At 38.5% G+C, this 25,715-nt stretch overlaps 2 protein-coding genes across 2 annotated transcripts; one reads left to right on the forward strand and one right to left on the reverse strand.

The window, feature by feature from the left end:
* Window positions 1–22: 22 nt before the first annotated feature.
* Window positions 23–3,358, reverse strand: Sec3 (exocyst complex component Sec3). Its single transcript, XM_065236485.1, has 3 exons — window positions 1,347–3,358; window positions 775–1,285; window positions 23–703 (listed from the first exon to the last, which is right to left on the reverse strand). Exons 1-3 carry the CDS (start codon window positions 3,167–3,169, stop codon window positions 356–358), a joined length of 2,682 nt encoding a protein of 893 aa, XP_065092557.1. The 5' UTR covers window positions 3,170–3,358; the 3' UTR covers window positions 23–355.
* A 10,906-nt stretch (window positions 3,359–14,264) lies between these two features.
* On the forward strand, window positions 14,265–25,693 carry LOC135713392 (uncharacterized). The gene is made up of 4 exons (XM_065236496.1): window positions 14,265–14,727; window positions 14,790–15,394; window positions 15,457–15,609; window positions 25,637–25,693. Exons 1-4 carry the CDS (start codon window positions 14,265–14,267, stop codon window positions 25,691–25,693), a joined length of 1,278 nt encoding a protein of 425 aa, XP_065092568.1.
* Window positions 25,694–25,715: the final 22 nt, after the last annotated feature.

The following is a 25,715-nucleotide window of genomic DNA, read 5'->3' on the forward strand; positions in this document are numbered from 1 at the left end:
GAAGGTCTTTTATTTTTGTTCGATTACTTACAACGACTTCGTTTGCACTAGGTCCTAAAAGAACGTGTAAATATAACTATGAGAGTACTGTCTAATAGTAGGGTGCAACAAAGGAAATAGATTTTGCTTATAACTTAGTTGTTAACTTAGCCTGATAAGTCATATGTAAATTTGGAATAGAATTTTCTTTATACCATACAAGTTCGTTGCAGACACATTCGTTTTCATTAACTGCAAAACATAAATTACCAAAACGTAAAATCCGAAACCAAGGGTAGAGCTTTGCTAAACAACGACAACAAAGTTCATTTTTGGTATTGGTATCGGAAGATGTGCCTCGATCTTAGGCCCGACTCTAATGCGATCTTGCAATCTCGGAGAAAAAGTCCAGAATGTCTTTGATGGTGAACTCTAGGGTTATCATCGCCCCGGCATAGCAGCGCTGAATCCATAGTTCCAGCGAGTTGTACTGAGTAATGAATTCCTCCTGCATTGCACGCCAAACGACCTGCAGGAGGTTCTCTTCCTCGCAGAGGTGTTTCTCCACCTTCTTGTACAGTTGCTCTAAGCCCTTCTTCACTTCCCGTGCCGGATATTGGGAGATCACTTTTCGCAGTTCCTGCTTCGAGTAGGCCATCTGGTAACTGATTTCGGTTTCCTTGACCCCCTGTTGAACCTTCTGCTGAACTCCCTCGAAGAATTGCTGGAAATGAAAGAAAAAGAAGGTAACCAATTCGACATCTGATGTGACCCGTTTCCAATGCAAAAACTTACGTTCAGTTTCTCCAGTGGTCGACCAAAGTACTTTGTTACGTACGCCTTCAGGGCATCATTGTACCGCACCTTTGCATCCTTCTTAAGCTGTTCTAACACCCCAACCTTCAACTGCGACAGTAACGAGTGCATCCGGTGATAGTTTTCCATCTTCACCACCTGGTGCGGTGTCTTGGGATGGTCGATCGCGTTCACCGGGATGTATTCAAAGATCGCTTCCACCAGCTTGAGATACCACTTGTCCAGGTCGTTCCTTCGCTCGGTTTTTTTGAAAATGGCCTCAGCCGTCACGGCAAATTCCTCAAAATTATCCACATACGGAAGCAGCCCGCATTTGGATCGCTTCGGAACTTTGGCCTCCTGAATGGACTGCAACTGTAGGTTCATGAATTTGTCAAAATTTCGCTTGACGTGAATCAGCGCCGAAGCAAACGTCATGCTGAGGAACGACTGCGCATCCTGGGCAGACATAACGTGCTGCGTCAAACGAACCAGGACGTAGAGAGAATAGCTGGAAATATGAATCAGCGACTTAAAGTATGAAATTTTAATCGTAACTTTCAACTACTCACTAGCTATCCAACTTCTCAAAACTCAGGATAAAACTGTTGAGTTCGTGTTCCAAATTGCTGAATAACTCCCCCATCATCCGCCGTACGTCTTCGTTAATCTGCCTGTCTAACCGCTTCTGGGGAATGAGGACCGCCGTGTCTCGCTCATCTCGCTCTTTGTCATGCAAAGCAGCCGTCATATCCAGCGTCGTCTGAGTGTTCTTACCGGTGGGACTTATCACGTCCAGTTGGAAGAACGCTATACAAAAATGCTGCTCACTGAGCGCAACCGGTTCCAGCTCGGCTAGCACCTTCTCCAGAATCGAATCAAACTTCTGCCTCTCTGCCGGCTCGGCTCCAGCACTCCAAAGCTCCCTATTCACGCCCAGAATCCCGTACGGTTGAGTCGGTTGTTTGCTACTCTGCTGACCTAGTTTCAGCTTATTGCTCATGGAACTAGAGTTCAAATCTTCCCGCGATCCGAATCTTCGCCCCGAAATTGACTGCTTAGCCGCCTCGAAGAACAATCTTATATCTCGATCGTACACTTTACTTAACGAACTAGTGTACACTTTGATCAGCCCATCATAAGCCTTGCGATCCATAGCTTTCATCCAATGCATCAGCTCCGCGTACGCCGACAGCTCCTTATGTACGGAATTGTGTTTCGGCAGCGTTAGATCACTCGAGTGCTGACCTTGCGAATCGCCTAAATTACCCAAATGTATAAATAAATTGTTCAGATGCCGACTAACTGTTTGTGAGAATTTAGCTTTCCACTTTTCAAACCGTTTTCGTTGATCTTGAACCGCCGTCAATCGCAGCAAGGCCGGATCGATATCACTGTTCATTGCAGTTTGCAACGCTTTACCGGCTGCGATGGCCGCCGGTAGTCCCTTCGGCGTCAGATCCGTATCCGATAGCGCCAATTGATGCACGTGCGGGAGATCTAACTGGAAGACAACCTTCTCCAGCTCCTGTAGCAATTTCACATTGTTCGTGTTGGCAATTTCGATCATCTGGTTCTTCTCCCCCATCTTTTCCATGGTATCTCGAATGTGGCACAGGATCTCATCGTAGTCGTCCAACCGTTTCTCCACTTTCTCCGCCTCCGAGATGGCTGCTTCGATTTGATCCATCAGGGCATCTACCTGTTTCTCCGACGCCAGCACACTCTGAATATTCGCCCCATCCAACTCTTGCAGATTCTTGCCTAGCTGTTCCATAAACTGTTCCGCATTACTAATTGCATAATCGCACTCCCCGATCAGTTTGCTTAAATTGGTCTCCTCCTTCTCGGTCAACGCGTGAAAATCCTCACTCTCCACCATATCGTCCAGCTCATCATCGTCTTCATCTGCTGCTCCCTGGGTACCCATCGTTGCAAACTTTCCATCCGCCACAGCCTTTTCCGGCGAACGCTCCGTCAGCCATGCTCTCGGAACATTCTTGAACACCGGCCGCTCCTCGGCCAGGACATGTTTCTGCAGCTGCTTCCACAGCACCGTGATAAAGTTCTGTCGCTCGTGCAGGTTCGCCGCAAACCAACGGTACACCTTCTCCAGGCACAGATCGAATTCATGCGTCTCGGGTGACTCATTGCGTCCATCCACTCCCTTCACCTCCTCCAGTGCCCACGTTCGTTTCTTCTTCCATATTCCCTTGTCGTACTGTTTGACCTGGCAGACCGAAATCACCATCCGCGGTTTGGTGCTTGAGATCACGCACAGATAGGACGTCTTTTTTTTCTTCAGCAGCTTGCTCACATTGCACACCGATAGAATCCGTTCTTCGAGGGCATCGAAAATTTCCTTCTGGATGATGTACTTGATACCGGCTGCCATTTCCGAGGATTCTTACGGAGCCGGGCGACAATAAAATCTCCAACCAGCACTAGCTTCGGATGCTACTGGAACTGCGATATTCTTATAGGCCACATAAAAGCACTTTTAAAATGATTTACCTAGCGAAAATTGCAAAAAATTGCTCAAAATGTAGGTGGATCTTCTGTGAATGTTTTTGTTGACATATTTTTTCTCTCCCGTTTGACAAGTCAGCAAAATTACGATAGACGTCACAGTGATGATTAGGGATGTTCAGATTTAGCTTGTATAATGAGTGTTAAGTTTTTATCGGGTCTTTAAAATTTAGACTCTATTCAGGCTGTGAACCATTTGCCAAGTAAATTTAACTCGTGGTTAAAAGTGACATTTTGAAAGTTATTTTCTATGTTCGAAAATCCCCGTGCTGTCGATCGACCGGTTTTCAAGCCATGGTTGTCAAAATGTAACTTCTTGTCTGTCAGAAATAACCATGCTCGGATACCCTAATAAAAAATAACCATAAACGAACGATAACCCAAATCATTGAACTATTCCACAAATTGTTTGGATGATACCCAGAACACGTCGTTAAGCAAATTAACCATACAATTTTTATTAGGGTAGCAGGGTTAATCGATAACTTTTCATCTGTTAAATTTTAACCAAAAGTTAAAATAATCCACCAAATGGTTCAGAGTCTCCGATATAGATTGTGCCTAAATCAATCACGCTAAGCATACATTTAACTATCATTTGAGTTAATTGAGTTTTACCTCTACATTTAGGGTGACGGATTTTGGGTAAATATTAGGCAAATTTGCATTAAACTTTCTTATATATGGATTAAATTTTCCAATAGGCTAAAACTTGACCTTCCTAATAAAAATATAATGGTTATTTTGCTTAACGACATATTCGGGGTATCATCCAAACCATTTGTGGAAAAGTTTGACTATTTGGGTTATTGTTCGTTTATGGTATTTGTTTATTAGGGCTCTCACGGCCATCTTGAAAAAGGCTTGATGATGCAGATTTCCAAATTTTGCACGGCGAGGTATGGGAGTAGCATTTCCAGCCCAAAACGCAAACCGGTTGGACATGAGTGTTTCCGATTTGAATGAAACATTTCTCACGTGTTCGCTGCTACTAATGGTTGCATTTTTCATTTAAATATGATTTTTTCCTCCAGAGTAACTTTTGAAAAGGGCGTATAAAAAATGGATTATTTTTTTTCAAAAAATCATAACTTGAAAACTTTTGATCTGATCAAAATGGCATATGAGAAGAAGTTTTAGGTAGTTAAATTATCTTTGCGGAAAAAATACATTGAAAGAAAAACTTAGTAAATAAGTATATAAAAAACGTAAAACGATGATTATCTCAAAACATCCCACCTTCGATCTCTATAATTTTTTTTTCAAGAAAACTGAAAAAATGCCCTAATATTTGGTGAAGAGTGTATACTGATAACTTTCTTAAAAAAAATCTATAATTTTTGAAATTTTTGTTGGTTTTTACAAGTTGGTGAAATTGCATATTTTTTAGTAAAATAATAATTTATTTGGATTCTACGCATAATTTTCAAAAACTTTGCTTATATAAACTTTTTTCCTTAGTCTAGCCGTTCTCAAGTTAATGCAATTTAAAAAAAATAATTATAATAATTTTCTACATTTTGGGCCATTTTCAAATGTTAGTCGTGATGTCCAGCAACGGGATGTTTTTCCATGAATATATATTAAATAACAAACAATTCATTCTCAAATATGGTAGCTGTCAGACTTACCCGTTTCTATTTAGACGCAGCGGAAAAGAAACAAGTTTATAAGTAAATACTCTCAAATATACCCAAATAATCAACAAACCCACTCATGTGCCTTTTTTCTGTCCTCTATTAGTTGTATACCTGGATATAATTGTGTATGTCATAACAGAGGCTCAAAACATAAACAGGTAAACAAATATGTTATTAAACCTGTAATTGAGATAAATTCTCTAGGTACTTCTCTGACGTATACCATATTGTGCCTTAAGAGCTCATCCCGCGATATCACAACTACATAAAAAGGCACCCCGCGGAGGCTTCTTACACTCACACTTAAAAAAGTTTGCTATAATGTACCTAATGAAGATAGGTATAATTTTTTTTTCCTTTGGTTTGTTTTTTCCGTCGATCTTCACTGAAACAAATCGACATGTACCGTTTACTGGATCCATCTTATAACATAGCAATGTCAGCTGATGATTGATAGATTCCATTGTATTATCACTTTAAAACTATTACTGCGATATGGAATGATTTCTATCGTAATTTCACATACTTTGTACTTGATAATACTTTGCTTCGAACGTGGTTAGCGATAGGTAAAAAGTATATGAATATTGTCTGATATATTTCATGGTGAAAAATTGTTGATATGTCATGTTGATATATGTGGGAACAGACATCTAGAAAGTAATGGAAAATCATATAAGTTTGCATTATTAGAAATTGACGTTTGTTGATATGTCGCGTGTAAACAGACATGTAGAAACTATTGGACTGTCATTTAACTTTGCAGTATAGGAAAACATGTATATCTCATATCTCATTGGAATAGCTTCCTTTGATTTTTGAGGTTTAAAGATTGTAAACAGATTTATCCCAATCATTATATAGTCATATAGATTTGCCTTTTAAGAAATCCAACAGCAAACATTTGTTTTGGCATGTTTTTCTGGGATGAATATCGCTCAAAATAAAATACATCTTACATGATTGCTCTTCATAAATTATTGAAACAATTTTGACGTAGGACTACGTCTTTGATTTCTATATGGGGGTACACTTTGTGAAAACCGAAAATGGAACATGTAACAAATTAAGAAAGATTTTGAACGTTAATAACTCAGCTGCCCCTGCTCCACTTTCAATAATTTTATCACCAATCGATCCGAAATATGGCTACGCATCGATAACAATGCTTCCGAATGTTGATTTTCAACAAGAAACTATTGAAAAACTGGTAAATGACTGGTAATTGTCCAAAAGCGTCGAATTAACTAACAAATCCACCAATTACCTACATGCATATGCTGCTTCTCCAACACAGTCGTCAGAGAGTAGTAAGTAGACGAAACAAGTCGAAGTGGCATTCGCCTCCGATCCTCGGGCGCGTGCAAATAGGGAGGATGGAATTGCACAAATATTTTGCACACTCATCGCCATATTCAGAACCAAACGCAAATTCTTCAAGATAACCACCATCCGTCGTCTGGCTCGCCATGGCGGTGTCTGACGTATCTCTGGTCTGATTTAAGAGGTGTGCGGAAAGTGTTCCTGAAAAATGAGATCCGTGATGCTGTCACCTACACTAAACACGCCAAGCGTAAGCGGCCATGGATGTCATCTACGTTTTGAAGACGCACTCTGTTTGGTTTCGGAGTTTAAATCATCATCAACTTTGGCAGCAAAACGGCTCTTTTCAGGGCCATCAAGCTTATTACAGTAAAGAGTAGGAATAGAATTCATCTGCCTGTTTGTCCATATTCAGAACCAACGACCACACAAAATGCTCATGCAATCAAACTGGCCGCAGTGGTACAAATTATTTTGATCAACCTTGATTAACTTTGAATCGCCACGGCCGGATATTTTCGATGGAAGAAGCAACAATCTAGCATCTAATTCGACGAAGACGGCAGGAAACATTTGTGAAGGCGAGTTATTTACGAAAGAGAGTGTCGATGAAGAGAATCGATCAATGTAGATAGGACCTATTGAAAAGTGACGCGAGATTTGTTTTCCGTACTGAGCTCCAATGCTACCGACGTGCCAGGAAGGCAGCTCCCACACCTGGACCCTACCTATCGACCCATCAACTCATGAACCGGGGACCAACGGCTTTACTTCCCGAAGGAAGGCGTGATCAGAGATGTTATGCCTTAGAACATGCCGGTGGCGCCGACTGAGATTGGACCCAGGCCTGCTGTGGTGACAGGTAATCACGCTAACCACCGGCACCGATATCTTTCAGGGTGATATCACGGCGAATGAGAACGACCCAAATTTGAGTTTAGTTATCTCAGATATAAGAAATAAAGTGCAGGATCTCAGCGATGAGTAAATTTGCCTCATGTTTTCCCAGGTTTTTCAACGATTTTCCAGGGAAAAATTCCCGAATTTGAGAAAAGTAAAGATTGGATTCACTCAGTCTATTGGTACTACTCCGAGACTGAATAAAGTTTGCGTCAATTTCCTCATTTTCTGGCAGATTTTTTATGAAACCATGAGACAAATTTACTCATCGCTGAGTTCCTGCACTTTTGGCAATTATGAGTGAACTAAACTCAAATTTGGGTCGTTCTCATTCGCCGTGTATGCAAAAGGAAAAAAAGCCAGTGTCGCTACTTGATAGCAAACTACTCATAATGGGAGGAGTCTTTGTAGCTTTTATACCACTTGGTTGCACATCATTCTGCTTTAACCTGAAAAGATATAAAAGAGCACTGCTGTGTGGAATTAGCTCATTTTCGCTTCGGATGGCGTGGTGAACAGCAATGCGCCAAGCGTCATCGCAAAGTTCTTCGAGATAACCGCCATCGGTCGTCTGGCTCGCCGTGGTGGTGTTAAACGTATCTTCGATCTGATCTACGAGGTGTACTGAAGGTGTTCCTGGAAAATGAGGTCTGTGATGCTGTCACCTACACTATAAACACGCCAAGCGTAAGTGGCCATGGATGTCCTCTTCAATAAAACGGCCCTTTTCAGGGCCATCAAGCTTACATCAGTAAAAAGTTGAAATAGAATTTATCTGAGCTTGTTTGTCCAGAATCACAACCCCCAACGACTACATAAAATGCTCTCCAGAGTTGTAATCTTGTAACCAAATTTGGAATCAGGGGTGCAGTGCAAGTGATTTTGATTGATTCTCTTAATCTTAAATTTCTTTTTGAAAAAGATTACTACAAATTTGGTACGCCTACAATTCAAAAACGGAAAGAGTTGAGATAATAGATAATTGATTAATTGAAAGAACGAAATGCTCTTCACATTTGTTCCGTCCACTAGCGGTCCTACGTCAAGCTTCCGTTCGTGCCCCTAGGCACAGACCCTTCTACTTTTCAACGATGTTATCGTACACTCATTAAATTGATTAGTTGATATTGTTGATATTGTAAATATTGCTAACAACAATGATACTGTATTGAATAATCTTTGTTTGTTATTGTTTCATAAGATAAGGGGTTCCGGAAAAGAATGTATTGAGATTGAAAAAAAAATGATTCTACTGCAATATTTACTTTGCTGTGATTCTAATTGTAAGCCTTCTACACAGCTAATTCAGATTCCAGCCCTAGTACTCGAACTTCATGAACCAGTTCCATCAACTCATATAATTTAGTCGTTGTTTTATTGCACACAGGCGCATTAAGAAAGATTTGAACAAACGACACCACCGAAACGGAACATAAACTTGTCAGTGCTATTTGTCTTCACCCTAGCAAAACGAGCATAAAGTTGCACTACATTCCATGTCGGAAGAGCTGTTCTTACTTTTGCTAATTGAACGAGCTCAATCTTGAAGTCAGCCGTAGCCCAGTGGAATCGAGCGCAGAAACCGAAAGCATCACACCTCAACAGTTCTTGATCGAATCCCAAATCAGCTACAATAAAAAAAAGACACAACTGTGAAAGCTCCCACTGCCTGATGTTTATTTTTCGATTTATTTTTAGAAATCGATTAAATATATGTGTCAAAAGAAGAAGTAAATTTCATGTGATTTTCACATAAACTTTACTTCGATTGATTTATGACACATATATTATATTGTGGTGAAACGTAAAGCTTATGCTTATGGGTTTCAAATCCATTCAGTTAATTATTATAATTTGACTGATTTTCATTTATCATATGACGATCACATAAAAGTTACCAAATTATCAGCATTGTAAATGTATCAGATATTCATATAGAATTTACCTGACACATTTTCAATCATATCATTTTCAATGGATTATCTTATAGCGCAAATTTATTAGATTTCCACATAACAGGAATATGTCAAATTGGTTCAGTGTTGTTTTCCGTGCTGAGCACCAATGCTACCGACGTGCCAGGAAGGCAGCTCCCACACCTGGACCCTACCTATTGATCAGTTCACGAAGATTTGCCGCACTCTTCTCTCACCCGTAAGTTTTGACAGTTTTGGGTGGTTTGTTTTGGCTCCCATTCGTTGCTATTTCTTTTACTCAGAAGCAAAATGATAGGGAGCAAAAAGTGAGGTTAGGGACCGTGCACTGATCTATTGACCCATCAACTCATGAACCGGGGACCAACGGCTTTACTTCCCATCCGAAGGAAGGCGTGATCAGAGATGTTATGCCCCGGCGGCGCCGACTGGGATTGTACTTCGTTTGTGCTGGAACCGAACCATGGACGTTGAGATTACGAGTCCTGTGTCTGGACCACTCGTTTGTCAACGCTTGGGAAAATGGAATGATTAATGGCGTAGAAGAGCTACCTCATGTGAGACGGTAATTTTTCATAAGTCGTGCTTATGAAATTCATATGTGTCGTTCATAATTCGAGCCTTATGAAATTCTTAAGTCTATTTGCCTCAGTGTTGGTGCTCAGCACGGAAAACAAGATCGACGGAAAAAACAAACCAAAGGAACAGATTCGAGAGAGAATGGCAGAGAATGGGAGCGTAGTACGATGCGCGAATGAGTCGTTCTAATTTCCCGCGCCTCGCCTAAGAACTAGGTTAACAGTGTTGTAATTGACCACTTTGTCAAGCAGTTTTGGCGTGACTTTCTACCAGCGATTCCATAAAAATGGACCAACTAATTTCTATTTTTTTATCAAACGCACAAATGATGGCTGCTTTTCTCGTGATTCTAGAAAAAAATCTCAAAATAATGTTTTATTACAAAGTTTGAGTGGTAGTAAACGTCATTTTAACTGCTCGAATGAAGTGGTTAATTGGATTCCTTTTTGCTTATGCTACGTTCTTGGACTCGACCAATGTTACCACTTAAAGTGTATTGATCACCGTGCGGAGTGATGGGAAACAGGTCTGTGGTATGGTTGAAATGTTGCAATGATTTCAAGTGTAATGAATTTTTGTTTTGTCAAACGTAGGATCGGAAATGTGAACTAAACGTTCTACACTCTGAAAAAATTTTCAAGTCCGAATTACGTGAAAACATAGGTGGTTTTCGTCCACCCAATTTTTCACGTAACTTTTGCCGGAATTCCGCGTAGTCGATCAAAATCCAGTTTCGATTATCTACGTGATTAGTCAGGTAAATAAGACCTGATTTCCACATACTGCTTACGTGAAATCGGGGTGAAAACTACTGAACAACTGGTAACTTTTACGTGACATACCGTTTTGTTTAAAATGCTTTTCACGTAATTTGTACGTGAATTTTGAATGATAATAATGGAATAATATAGAAGCAGTCAATATTATGCAATTTTATCGGGCAGATATAAAATCCACGTGTTAAACTTAATACTTATATCTACTCATAAAATTGTATATTATTGACTAATTGATTATTATGAGGTAGAAACGTGTATGAGTTTTTTTTTTTTCTGAAAAGCAGCAAGGTTTGCAGACCCAAAATGCTGATGCTACCGTATGAAATTATAAAACTAGAAAAATATAAAAGAATCAAATTACCGTCCAATATTTGCAGCAAACTGCTGGAAAATTTTGAATCTTTGAGGTGTTCTTGCACCACGCTCGGTGACGCCATATTGATTTTGTTTGCGTACCTTAAAGTCACGTAAATCCCGTTTTGCGGAAATATTGAAGTCCCAAACACACAAACACAAATACACTAAATCTGTTTACGTGAATATGCGGTCGATTTCACCAACATTTTTAGTGACATGACGTGCAATGCAGGTCAAAGTTACTAACGTCACGTAACATTTGAAATTTTCTAAATACAGATCAGTTACATTTACAGGATTTATTGATCTAGATAAAAATAATTTGTCCATAATAGATCAGACACGAACCAATTCATAACTTTTGCATGCGGGTTCATGCTAAATATTTCCCGCGAACAAGGAGCCAGATGTCAGTAGTGTGCTTTGGTCAGAAATGTTATTGTTTTTGCTATGGTCATTCATGTCGGTTTGTCGGTGTCTAAACTACCCATAAATGAAAATATGGCTAGGGTACCGAATATCAAATTCTGAGCAATGAGATATTTGAATGTTTTGAGCGATAAATCAATGAAATCTCGAAAATATCGTGTATAAAGCTATAATAAATGATAAATTTGATTAAAAAATAATGAATCTCAGACAATTCTAGGCCATTCATGTCGGTTTGTCGGTGATTTTATCGCAATTACGTATTTTGATGACTCGGTTTTCATTTCCAATAAAACATACTCTTGTGGAACAAGAATATAAGCAAACTTTATTAAATAAGGAGCACTCCTCGATTAATTCCCTTTATACTTAGATAAGATTTAGTTTTAGATTTTAGTTTAAGATTTTAATTGTTATACTGACATGCAGGTTTAAAAAAAATCTGTTTAAAATACTGAATTGCCAAGGCAGGAACAATGTAAAAACACTTAGATATATATCATAACAATTAAGGCTGGTAAGTTACTGTAGATGTGGGCCAAAATTAAATGTTTTGCTGATTTGGGCCAGATGTCATGCATGATTATTATTATCGTTATTATTATTTTTATGATGTTACCTAGTATGCTGTAATTTAAAACGGTCGTCGCACAAAGTATTAATAGAATCGAGTAAGCCGGGATCAAAAAGCCCGCGTGTCGTTTGGCTTCAAATGCCGCGTGAAATTTCGGGGAAATACAATAATAAGAATTATAGAAATGATGAAGCATTCAAAATTTTGAACGTTATGGGAGAGAAAGTTTAAAATTCTTTTGATTATTTGATCTTTGACAAATTTTAATCATTGTCCAATAAATTTGTGAATTTTAATCTCTGACAAATAAATTTGTGAATTTTAATCTTTGACAAATAAATTTGTGAATTTTAATCTTTGAAAAATAAAGTCTAAAAGCATTGCTTCGATAAAACAACCGTTCTTACACTATTAGATTAAAAATGATAACTTTCATCTCACAAATCAAATGAAAAGTCCGTAAAAATCATGAACCATTATGTAACCACTGTTTTAGTTTTCTTTTCTTTTAATAAAATGATCGAAAATAGTGGTCAAATCTTCCGAAAAATTAAAATAAAACAACTTGTTTAACGTTTTTTAAGTATTGAGAGTGACATCCAAACAAACATTGAAAACCGAATGATAGTTTATTCTATTAGTTGTGCGCAAACGCTTATAAAACTACTGTTTTAGGTAAATCTTTTTGGTGACTGCGCAGAAGACACCAAAAAGATTAAACGAAAAAATGAAACCGAGCGTACACATAAAAAAATTCTAAATTTTAACTATCGCGTGAAATATTCCTTCGTTTTACAAAGAGGCGAAATGCCGAAATTGAAACAATTGATTATCTGTCAAAGTCATTGAAAGGTCCTTTGTCTTTTGTCTCTCTTTATTAGTTTTTGTTTGTCTTGTCCCCTTCGTCTCGATGAGTCTCATCGTCGCCCACTGGTCACCCACCATAGCCGGTCGAACTCCAGACGAAACTAGAACCGCACTACCATTCATACTGGCGACAACGCTCTGACGAGACAACGAAACCTTATCCCCAAGCTCCTCCCCTGATCCTATCCTTCGACAATGTACCTCTCTAACCTCGAGTAAGCCGCGAGTATTCGGCCCAACTCCTACTAGACATAGAATTAAGTGAATTTTGTTACAAACAAAGAACAATGAACTATCGGCCCCGTAAAGCTAACGCGATTGAGCCTTCCAAATAAACAAACTAGTTAAAAAAAAGTCGTTGAAAAAGTTAATCCAATCGAGCAGAAGAACTGTCAAATGTTTGTGCGTTTCATAAAAAATAGAAATTAGTTGGTCCAGTTTTGTGAAATTTCTGGTAGAAAGTCACACCAAAACTGCTTGACAAAGTGGTCAATTCAGTCTCTTTAGTTGGCATAAACATCGAAATCGTTTACATTGCAAGTTTATGCGATATTGCGCATAAATTTACACGAAATATCGTGTAAGTTTTCGCCAAATCTAGCGTTAACTTCATGTGCGCTATATAGCGCAGAAATTAACATAAATTTTTCAAACTGTGTAGTGGTTAGCATTCATACCTCTTACGCCAAAGTCACGAGTTCAAAGCTCACCCTAGAACAAGCGACGAATGACTCAAGAGTGGTAAAGTGACTTTAATAATAATAATAATAATAATAATAATAATAATTATAAAAAAAAATAAACAAAAAAAAATTAAATAAACTAAAAACCCTAAAATTAAGGTTTTTTTGTTAAAAGCGTTTGCGCACAACTTATAGCATAAATAATACGCGCAATACGCAATATGCTTCATAAGCTTGAAATTTACATATTCAACTATCAATTAGCTTGGATTGTTTGTTTTTTTTTCCCCTCCATAAGTATTTCTGGTGTAATTAAATAGTCAATAAAGTGCAACTACTTATGCAGTAGCATGTGAAAATGGTCAAAAAATGACACAATATGGACAAGGCTGAATCTTTCGAAAAACATCATTCTTAAGTTGAAGATTTTTTAGCGAAATTTTTTTATAACTTTTCAATTAAAAAAGATCGATAATCTTCTGAACAACTTATTCAAACGTTGTGCCAGTCTAACTGAAACAAAATAAAATAAAACTTAAATGTATTTTCAATTAAAGATTTGATTAAAATTCATGGAAAAACTTTCCGGAAGACACTATTTATCTGAAATAAATTGTCTAGGCGCAAACCATATATTGCTCCCCATGCTTAAGGCATAAAGACAAATTCAAATCCTTAAAATACATTTTGAATGTTACAAATGACTATGTACCATCAAAAATGTCATGGAATCCATTCATATTGTTGTCCTGAATTATTTTCAAACACTGTCTAAATGGTTAGTCTGCCTTTTACGCAAAACATAAACAAAGTGCATGCAACGAGTTACTTATAACCGTTGTGTAGCAGTGGCGTATCTCTAGTAGCATTCCATAAGCAATTACCTTACCTCTAGAATGACACAATGCGTGCACTTCGTTCTGTACCTTCTTACCATACGCGCGTGTCTAGCGGCACCGTCAGCTAACAGTATACGGAAAAGAATCGTTCTCGAAGACCGTTACCATTACATCATCGTCGGAAGTGACCACGTGGCGCAAAGCATTGGCTTGTACCTGGCTAGCAGTTGCAAATCTAAAACGATCCTAGTGCTACAATCTAATCAATGTGATCAGATTCTCGAACCAGCTCACGCTCCAAATGGGCTGGGATTGCAAATTTCCAATACGGTCGCCGAATGCGCTCATCGAATGGGATACAAGTTTACGGATCCACTTCGCCATGGACAACGGGTCGGCATTTGTTTCAAGAACCGGACCCGTGGTTTGGATACTACGGGACAGCACACACTGTGGGCCGTCGATCCCAATCTGCAACTGTTGAGCGGGGCGGCAGTTGCTCGTCTATTGTATAATCATGGTATGAATAGCACGTTGATGCAGTTTCCTACAAATAGCTGTTTACCATCAAAATTTTTTCAGCTTCGTCTTCGGTGTTGGGTGTCGAGCTGGAGCTGGATGGCTCGAAGCAGTGCATTTTTGCCGAGGAAGAAGTGCTTATCGCCGGTAGATGTATGAATGATTACAAACACTTGAGCAGAGGGTCGATAGTACCCGAAGGGCCTTTGGAGAATTGTTTGCGAGAGCTGTCGTTGGATGTTAGCTTGGGTAGTCCAGTTATGGTGCCAATTTTTCACACGAAAGTAAACGTGACTCTGAAGCAAAGCCCAATGTTGCTTGGAACGGAACTATACTTGAGAACACCGGAATGCGAAGAGGCAGACGGTGCGAAGCCAAACGCAAGGCTGCGGATGGTCATGGGAAACGCCAATATGGATCATCACGTTTGGGTTGGATTTGTTCCGTCGCTTATTTGGGACGATCCCAACTACAATCCGGACCACGAGGAAACGGTTAGGATGTTGGCTTATGTTTTGAAAACAGCCAGTGCCGTTACGGAGAGTGAGGCTTTCAAACATTTGAATCTTACGGCGCTTGATTATCGGATTCCCGAGTGTATGAAGTACGTGGGCAGTGGGCAGTATTGGACTTGTTTCCTGGATGTCAAGCTGAAGCGGTTCCACTCGGTTGGTCCATTGTGATGTATGGTTTGACTCAAATTATAATCATGATTATTTTATTCAAATAGTTGACAACCACCGGAAGTCACAAAATAAGTTTGTTGGATAGAGAGTTTCGACTGAAAGGAGTGAAATCTTTGCGAGTTCTGCCGTTTGGACTGACGGCACCATTTCTGGATCGTCAATGGAGAAATGTTTTCCCTATGGCGGGGGAGAAATCGGTTGAATCATCATCGACGACCGATCATCCTTTGACGGCAAATAGTTTAGCAAGAAGACTAGATTCTTTGACACATTTAATGGGTTTAGTGAATGTTCTGGTAAAAACTGTGTAGAGTTTCAAACTGTACAGGCTTTCATCATGTTGCTTAAAATAAACCTTCAATATTTTACCATTTCTCTTGTTTTCTAATCTCAATTTCGACTGAAGGTGACTTACAAATTATGGTTCATTCTAACGATAAAAACATAATAATTCTCCATAATGAGGGTGCGAAGTTGCGTTTTTGGAGTGTCGAAATTCGTTTGTTATAAATCACAAGTTGCTGCTATAATATCATTTCGCATCTATCAAACACCTGCAAGAGCGGGAGACCCCCGTTGAGGTCACACCGCGAACGAAAACTTCAATCTTTGCAGCTACCTTCACGGGTTAATGAAGGTGATACTTGGGAAACGAATTTCTCACCATTATATGCAAACAAATCATACGGTTGACGCAAAGCTGCGTTGACTCGATGTTTAAAAACAAAACACGCCAACCGGCTCGGAGTGTAGCCGAAAAAAGAAACTGAATTTAAGCCAAACAAAACAAAACATAACTAACAACCAGGGCATGCATAGTCGCCGCATAAAACATGCATTCATAATTGGTTGTGCCAAGGTGTGAAATGTTGGCCCAATATATTTTTTTTTCGTTTATGTCCATCTAAATGATGTCCATGTTCCATGCCGTGTTTAATGGGCGAACGTGACGGACGCCAAAAAAAAAATCATAGCAAATAATGCGTGAGGGTGCCGCGAATGCATTCATGCGTCCCAAAACGGGTGGGTAAGTGTAGCAAAGAAAAGCCCACCCGCAATCATGATAGGGTGGTTCAAATTATGGATTTGGCAAAATTGGCATAAACACCGGAATTGTTAAAAATTGTGTATGGAATATCGTCGATTTACATACGACATGTAGTGGTGTGTTGAGGACAACTTTGTCAAATCTACTGCACACTACTTGTGCGCTAGAAACGGCGTGAGATTGCAACCAAATGAGCTCACGTTTTTGAAGAATGATCAGGACCTAATTTGAAATTGACTGAGCCGTGTGCAGCAAAATCGAAAATTTAAACCACCCTAATATGTTGCGGCGATCCACAACTGCAATCCAAGCAAGTGCTCAACTATTGAATTAACAAGAAAGGCTTGGTGGGCAAGGTTGCACCTATGTTTTTGTTGGCTTACAATCTCAGTTTACTACATTACCAGCTAAAATAAGCCTAGTGGTGTGGCCTGCAAATAGATCATATATCGAAGGCACGTAATGGAACAGTTGCATTCTGATGCGATGCCAGCTTTGGTAGTTTATTGGTACTCACGACAATGACTACAAGGGTACTTGACAAGAACCCTTCGTGCGGGCGAGAAATAATGATGAAATCATTAGATTACATCATATGACGTTGATTAGAATACATGTGGACGTTAGGTTAAAATTGATTTATTGCAGAATCTTGAACACTGTTTGCAGGTACCTAATGTGATGTTTACACGCTGATTCACTTGCGTTAGTGTACTAGAACTGTAGCATAATGTAAACAGGGCGGCAGCATCTACCAGCATGAGATTTCAGTAACAGTGGTTGAGCTGGTTGAGCTAGTGAACTAGCATAAATGTAAACAGCGCATAACTGATCATCTTGGATTCATGTGTTAGATATGCAGACACTTGCGTGTCATCTGGGAGCTAACGAGGCTGCCCAATAAGTTTTGTTCACAAATTACGTTTTGCAAGAAGGAGAGAGGGAAATGTAGAAAAGTCTTACATTTTGCTACACATTATTAATGTGCGGGTGCGGAAAAGGGTGTGTTCAGTAGAGTTACACGTAACATACAGATTTCACATTTCATTTTTAACAATCAACTCAAAAAGCTTCAGATCATTGCTTCAAATGTAAAATAAAAAAAAAACATCAATAATAAACTGATAAAAAAAAACATATTAAGACTACCAAAAGTGACAACAAGAACTTTAGAAAGATGAAAAAGAGCTATTTTCAAACATAACAAAACCATTTTCCCAAAACCACACTATCGTTAAACCTCTACTGCCCAAGTCGAATGTCAGATTGTTTACAAACTTAGTTTTCTCGACCGAGCTCGGCTGTGCAAATCTTGGCAAAACAAAAGTTTCACTGAGGTCTCTGCAAAAGTGACATTTGATTGCTGAGTCTCGGATAATGCTTAGCTGAATCTCAGCAAACAAATGAAATGTTTGCTGAGATCTCAGTAACACTTCTTTTGCCGTGCTAAGTGTGTAACAAATGTTGCGCCAATAGACTTCTCTGACGTTTGTGAAATGCACAAGTATTAGTGCAGAACTCGTCAAAACGTCAGAGAAGTCTATGGTTGGAAAGACACAAATTACATGAACATTTGGATTAAATCGGATACAACATCATATATAGCTATATATTGTGTATAGCTGGAACATGTTCCGGTGAGCATGGGTTACGAGAGTGGAGGCTACCTGTAACTTATCAAGTCCATCATGTGGCACCTCGAATCACAGGAAAGTTCATCAAAACTCAATTGATGGTCATACCGAGTGCCAAAGAACACAATGTTCACTTCCGGACATGTTACGGGTACCCCCGGGGAAGTAGCCAATATCTGGCTTGACCAAAGCCCACCATGCGACATCGCAAATCACATTAGAATTCAAAAACAAGTTCATTGAAAGTCATACTTAGTGACCTCATCCAGTAGACTGATGCAAAATCTGAGATGTTCGCTCCACAGTGCTCAAGTGGTTCCAAATCGGGTTTAGATTAGCCTCCCAAGGTTTGAACTGATTTGGTAAGAAACTGACTGGGCACAAACCATTTGAAGTTTATATGGGAATTACTATGGGGAAACTAAACTTTTTCTTCGTAGTCTTCTAACCTTCTTCCATATTGTACCGTTAAAAATTTCTATAGCTATTCTTATGGAAAATTTTCTCAGCTAAAACTTTGCGCAATATTGTTTTTCAGCCAAACATTGATAATCTTATGGCATGATCAAGCAACTGTTTTGTGGGCAACACTGAATTTCCAAGTAACAATTCAAGCTGAACAGTGAGAACAAAATCTGATTATTGGTTGATTTAAGGTGTACAAAGCTGATTAACATCAGGCTGAATATATAGTAAGCTGATCTAAAGATTGAATTTAAAGCATTCCGCTAACAACCCATTTTCATTACTTCATTATGATGGCTACCAAGCCTTTGGGATATTCCTTATTAAAGAGTTTTATGGATTTTTCTCCTTTACTTAAATCTTTGGTTTTTATTAGTTAGGTAGGTTCCGATGCAACACATTGTAGTTTAATTGTTATACCTGTGATCTTGACTTTTATACCTAGGGGATGAGTACTTAAGGGGGTTAGATTTTGATAAGTTCTTTAGTGGGAATGACACTGATGAAGACTGCACATTGTAGTCGAAATCCGTATTTGTCATGGATACCAAAATGAATTAAGTGGAATTAAATGGAACATAACCTTTTTTTGCTGTTTTATGTAAATCCAATTAGCCAGCAAGAAAAATTTAAAGCAGTTCCATATAAATGCATGAGATTTGAAGCGGTCTTCCATTATTATTTTTGAAATAAAACTAAAAAGCTGAACAAGGGTTGAAAACACTGTTAACTGTAAACTGTAAACCTATCATTATCTTCCCTAGCTGGTTGAGTTCGGGGTTTATAAGGCACGATCATGAAGCGATCGGATCTAAAGGAGATAATCCCAGTCGGCGCCGCCGGGATGTTCTGAGGCATAACATCTCTGATCACGCCTTCCTTCGGATGGGAAGTAAAGCCGTTGGTCCCCGGTTCATGAGTTGATGGGTCGATAGGTAGGGTCCAGGTGTGGGAGCTGCCTCTCTGTGGCGTCGGTAGCATTGGTGCTCAGCACGGAAAACAAGATCGACGGAAAACAAATAAAAAGGAAAAAAAAAAACAAGTAAATATGATCATACATTTAACTATCTTATTTTATTTTATTGAAATTATTCAGACATTGCAGTTAACTCCACAAGCTCGGGTAAGGGACTTGTGGTAACGGTATGCTTACACTTTTTCTCATACTCAAATTCAGAACCAGATTCTATAAACTCTATCCAAAGCCACGATTTGACAGAAAATGTGGAAACTTTAATTGAATCTAGTTCAGATTCAAAGGATCCATTGAAGTCTGCACGGCGAATGAGAACGACTCAAATTTGAGTTTAGTTCACTCATAATCGCCAAAAGTGCAGGAACTCAGCGATGAGTAAATTTGCCTCATGTTTTCCCAGGTTTTTCCAGGATTTTCCAGGGAAAAAATCCCGAATTTGAGAAAAGTAAAGATTGGATTCACTCAGTCTATTGGTACTACTCCGAAACTGAATAAAATTTTCGTCACTTTCCTCATTTTCCGGCAGATTTTTTAGGTTTTCCACAGGAAACCATGAGACAAATTTAACTCATCGCTGAGTTCCTGCACTTTTGGCGATTATGAGTGAACTAAACTCAAATTTGAGTCGTTCTCATTCGCCGTGTGGATTACCGAGATGAAGCAATCGGTTAAGTTGTGTGAGTAAAATCCTTGTACGATACAAGCAATTAGTGACGTCACTACTTGCTTCTTCTTTTTTTCTTTCTTATTTCCTTTATTTAACGTCGGTCTCTGTTCCGCAATCTAGTGCCAATCACCGACGGACATCGATTGCCATCCATTGACGGCAATCGAATGTGCAGGAAGGCAGCTTCCACACCTGCGTAGGATATCGCATCCATTCACAACACACATGGGCCAGGACCAACGGCTTTTCTTCCCTTCCGAAGGAAGACGTCACCAGAGATATTTATGCCTCAGAAAAATCCCACCGACCTCGGCTGGGATTGAACCCAGACCCATTGGGGTGTTAGAAAGCAGTCACGCTTACCACTACACCATCGGCGCCGGCTTCGTCACTACTTGCGATTACGTTGATTTTTTGGTTTACTATATTACTATTATTACAACAATATTTCACGATCTGCTTCACCTCACTCTGTACCACATTGGGTTTCAACCACTGATTTTTTGCATGTGAGTAAGGTCAATGAAAAACTACACGGCGAATGAGAACAACCCAAATTTGAGTTTAATTCACTCATAATCGCCAAAAGTGCAGGAACTCAGCGATGAGTAAATTTGCCTCATGTTTTCCCAGGTTTTTCCAGGATTTTTAAGGGAAAAATTCCCGAATTCGAGAAAAGTACAGATTGGATTCACTCAGTCTATTAGTACTACTCTGAGACTGAATGAAATTTTCGTTAATTTTCTCATTTTCCGGCAGATTTTTTAGGTTTTCCACAGGAAACCATGAGACAAATTTTACTCATCGCTGAGTTCCTGCACTTTTGGCGATTATGAGTGAACTAAACTCAAATTTGGGTCGTTCTCATTCGCCGTGTTGTCACTCGCAGAAAATCAGAGCGCTTGGTTTAAAACCCACCGAGACAAAGCGGTGGGTGCAACTCAGTGGGTAACGCGTTCTTCGGGGGAAAGCTGTATTCAGTAACATGTGCCATGTTTGGCTACCAGTGATAGGTGGCTACAATGGTATAAAAAAATGATTTGAAGAAGGAGCTAGAAAACCCAAGGCCAATAAATGAAAAGTGAGACAAGTTTTTTTTTTTAAATCTAATAATTTGAATGAGGTCTGTTGAATAAATCAGTTGAGAAAATTAATTTTTATTTATTGATCCATAAATTGAGACCTCTCCCAAAAGTGATCCATAATTGTGTATTTAATGAATAATGAAAAAAAAACACATTTCTGGCAAGAAAAATGTAAATAATTCCCAACAAACAATCGTCTATTAAAGAAACGACTTGTTGGCCATTTTATTCAACTGCTTGCTTAATAGTACTTGTACTATTTTTAATAATAACTTCTGTTCAGGCTTTGTCCACACAAATCTGGAGAATTTATTCAACCACAACATTGAACCACTTGGTGTTGTATAAGGTATGTCGAGAAGCTTTTAATCGACTTATATGAGTTTTACAGAGTTTATACGATAATTTTTTTGATTATTCAGCGTTTATTAGACATCACATGCTTCCTTAAAACAGTGATGCTCTGTATACGCTTGATTCTCATGTGAAGTAACGTTTAATTAGACATTATTATACATTTATCAAACGATTATTCAACTGTGGGAAAATTAACCCCAAAATAAGAGGGACGGGGGACAGGGAAGGGTGTGTTTCTTAAGTGTATTGTATTTCATTATTTCTGACTTGGCTCGCACCACACAGATATTAGAAAATTTATTACTACTATAAACAATGTACCTTCCGATCACCAGCCGCTTGCCTTGTCATCTGAGCTATCCTAGAATTCATCATATGGGCAACTCAATAATCAATAAAAGCTTGCATGAAAGTAAATACCTATCAGCACTCCCGATCGCAACTCTAGCTCCTTCAAGGCCCTATGGGAATGATTAATTCATTCATCGTGAGTCATCTGATCGATGATTGCTATTTAAATTATTTATGTTCTACACAAATAAAAAAAAAGGGTTGAGCTTGGGATTAAACTCACGAACTTCTAATTGGAAAGTGGAAACAATAACCATTACTCTACTGATTTTGCCTTGTCTGAGACTGAATCAGTGTTGTCGAATAATGAATCTAATACGTCGTTTATAAAGCATTTACAAAGCATTTACAAAGCATGCAATTAAAACATGGACGCATAGTGGTATAAGAGCTATTATGCTGACTGTATTCACCTTTATTCAGCAATATTGTAAAGTAATGCAATGAAATCTAATAAAGGAGCTGGAGAAAATTTATCAGGCATGTTATTAAATCAATTGGAAACAGTCGAATTAAAGTGTCAATGTATGTAAAAATTACACTCCTTCAGTTTGTTGTTAGATCGAACTTCTGGCGTTGAATTGGGAAGACATTTAACACTTTTACAGCTTTAAATAAGTAAATTAATCAGATCAGAGCAAACAGTGGAATACATGTGCATCTATCGATCTCAATGAGCTTTTTCAGCAGATAATTCGACAACTCTTTTTATTCAGCATAATACCATATAGTACACTGTTATACAGCATTTATTTAATATATATGCTTATTTGTCACTCTGAATTGTTTGTTGGGTGGTATAAGAGCTATTTTGCTGAGTGTATTCACCTTTATACAGCAATATGGTAAAGCAATGCAGTGAAATCTAATAATGGGGCTAGAAAACATTTATAAGACGTTTAATAAAGCATTTTATTCAATCAATTGAAAACAGTCGAATTTAAGCGACAATGTATGTGCAAATTCAGTTTGTTATTAGATCAAACTTCTGGTTCTGAATAAGAAAGACAGTCAACGTTTATAAAGCTTTTAATAAGGAAATTAATCATATCAGAGCAAACGGCGGAATAAAGGCGCATCTATCGATCTCAATGAACTTTATTCAGCACATTATTCAACATCCTGTTTTATTCAGCATTGTACACTGTTATACAGCATTTATTCAATGTGTATGCTTATTTGTGACTTTGAATTGTTTGTTGGGTTACTAAACCATCTGAAAGATTGAACATTCATGTACGGAAAAGTGTTTTTTGCGTTGCAAAGAAACAGTAAAATACCTTAATTTTGATTTTTTGAAGACATGCATTCCTCTTGTGTAATCCACAATTGTGGAGGAATTACATCAAGAAAAATAAATAAAAACTGATAGGGTTAACTACCCCATTTCCGGCCTATTACGCTAAACCCACACTTAGAATTTCTTAATATAGCGCAGTTTAGCACCAAACGGAATGTTATTATTATTGATGGCTTCCAAATTTGTTCACCTTTCCGTATGTACCGTAAGATTTGATAAAGAGAAACCAATCGTTGAGATATTGTAAAAAAAAAACTAACACTGCTTCTTGACGCCAAACTCGGCCTACGGATTCTAAACTCGGCCTAACGCATTGAAACGTCAATGAATTCACTTTGGCCTACCGGATGAAGATTAACAATTGTTAACTCTGAAAACATGGATTTATTTGAAGTTTTCTGCTCGAAAGGCCCAAAATGGGCGATTAGGTCGAAGTAGTTCTCAAGCCTATACGGTTGTTAATAAAAGTATCGAAAAAAAAAAATCAGTTTTTTCATCAAATCATTTCTGTTATGCTGTCAGTCTGTTCTCAGTGAGAACAAACAGACCAAACTGCTATCAGTGAGACCAAACTGAAAACTTCATTTGATATACATTTTTCCTGTTGATAACAAAATTATTCAATATGATGTTCTGCTAAGGCAATGAGAACAAAACTGCAACAACATATTTTTGAATATTGAATGTACAGCAAAATGAGAACAAAATTTGTTATCAAATTTGTCAATTGTGTAAACTGAAATCAAATTATGATTTCAGTTTGATGTTGATATCAAAATTTGATTTAGATTTGCTGTCATCTTGATGCTGGACTTTGCTCGGGTAGGTTGTGAGATATTGAGAATAGCTGTTTTTGTATTTGTATTTAAAATAATTCGTCTGACAATTTAGTCTTAATGAATAAAATTAGAGATAATTTAACATAACGACAGCCGTTAAAGCACGAATGCACGCTGAGATTGGTTCGTTGTTCCCAAACATGGTTCGGTGAAGACTTGGTTTCATTAGCGTTGTATTCCGTTGTATTCGAATGCTCGGCACACGAAAGTTCAACATCTCAAGCAGGTCGGGGGCATCAGTTTCACCATTCAACAGCTTAGCAATAAGCAACGATTGCTGTACTTTCCGTCGTTGTTCCAGTGTGTCTAAGTCCAACAGTAGGCATCTATCAGGATACGGCGGCAAATTGTCAGGATCACTCCACGGCAAGTTTCTCAGTGCCAGACGAATGAACCGTTTCTGGACATGGTGAGGATGCCAAACGACGGACACATTTTCTAAAATTGGACGGACAAGTGCACAGTACAATGACTTCCAACAATGTGGATCCGAAAAATCCTTCGCAACTTTGGAAATAAAGCCCAACTGTCGCGTTGCTTTCGATATGATCACTGAACGGTGCAAATCAAAAGTAATTTTTGTGTCTAGTTGAACCCCTAGATCAGTCACACTGGTATGTTTCAAAGAAGACAACTTTGTTGAAAACTTCAAATCTCCAGAATGTCACTGAAAAGATTGATGTTGGCGCCATCTATTTTTAACTTCTCAGAACGGCTTCGATTTTGAGTTATTAATTATGTTCAGCTGGATTGAATTTCTGGCCCACTGTGCAATGGTTAGGTATTCAATATGTTCACAAATGTTGATGTTCCATACTATTCATCGGGGGCACCGAAAACATATCTGGATTTTTACAATTTGGTTCTGAACAAGATCTCTCAATATAGCTAATGTTCTTTGAATATAAATGTAATTTGGTGTCTCACATGACAGGTTTTTGAAATAAAATAAGGTTTTTTTAGCTACATCCGGATCATGCTCAGATACTATCAGTGTATCCAAGTTATTCATTTGAATTGATCATTTTAGAGCATGCTTTTGGCGCTACTGTATATGGACGATCAAATGTAAAATACTGTGGTAGCCACAGCACAGAGTCAAAACCTCTGCATTTTCATTGATCCATTGATTTTATCACCTGAATCGCAAATTGATAAATCATATCATAAACAAATCGTGATATCGATACCGAAAAATAAAGGTACCGCTAAACCCATCAACCTATAGAATCAACTGAGGTTGATGATGGAACTTTTTTAAAATAATAAATATGTCTGACAATGAGCGAGAACGAACATTCGACAATTGAAGAGAGACCAGAGTCGAAAATGAACATATGATGCGATTTTTGTTTCTAACATACAGCCTGCGTTAAATCAGATTGGGTGCCATTCATCAAGCAATGAAATTTTGCACACACCACATGAATCGCAATCGTAATTGAACAATAATTCTCCAATCTACAGAAACATGACCTGACCACGCGTTGATTCTCCACCAGCATAATTTCGTCAACATTGCCGACCGACTATCGCCGATGATGCGGTACAATGCCTAAGGCTACGATCGGTCTGTCCGCC

Source organism: Ochlerotatus camptorhynchus, unplaced genomic scaffold (assembly GCF_037179485.1).
Source record: "Ochlerotatus camptorhynchus isolate MF236.1 unplaced genomic scaffold, CSIRO-AGI_Acam_v1.1 ptg000551l, whole genome shotgun sequence".
Lineage (NCBI taxonomy): Eukaryota > Metazoa > Arthropoda > Insecta > Diptera > Culicidae > Ochlerotatus > Ochlerotatus camptorhynchus.

What these genes read in the sequence shown, in the direction of transcription:
- Sec3 (XM_065236485.1), bottom strand. Translation starts at nt 3,169, where the DNA reads ATGGCAGCCGGTATCAAGTACATCATCCAGAAGGAAATTTTCGATGCC. An exon ending in TTTGAGAAGTTGGATAGCTA is followed by an intron (nt 1,286 to 1,346) that starts GTGAGTAGTTGA and finishes TCATATTTCCAG; the next exon opens with CTATTCTCTCTACGTCCTGG. An exon ending in GACCACTGGAGAAACTGAAC is followed by an intron (nt 704 to 774) that starts GTAAGTTTTTGC and finishes TTTCATTTCCAG; the next exon opens with CAATTCTTCGAGGGAGTTCA.
- LOC135713392 (XM_065236496.1), top strand. Translation starts at nt 14,265, where the DNA reads ATGACACAATGCGTGCACTTCGTTCTGTACCTTCTTACCATACGCGCG. An exon ending in AGCTGAAGCGGTTCCACTCG is followed by an intron (nt 15,395 to 15,456) that starts GTTGGTCCATTG and finishes TTATTCAAATAG; the next exon opens with TTGACAACCACCGGAAGTCA. An exon ending in CTATGGCGGGGGAGAAATCG is followed by an intron (nt 15,610 to 25,636) that starts GTTGAATCATCA and finishes ATTCTCCACCAG; the next exon opens with CATAATTTCGTCAACATTGC.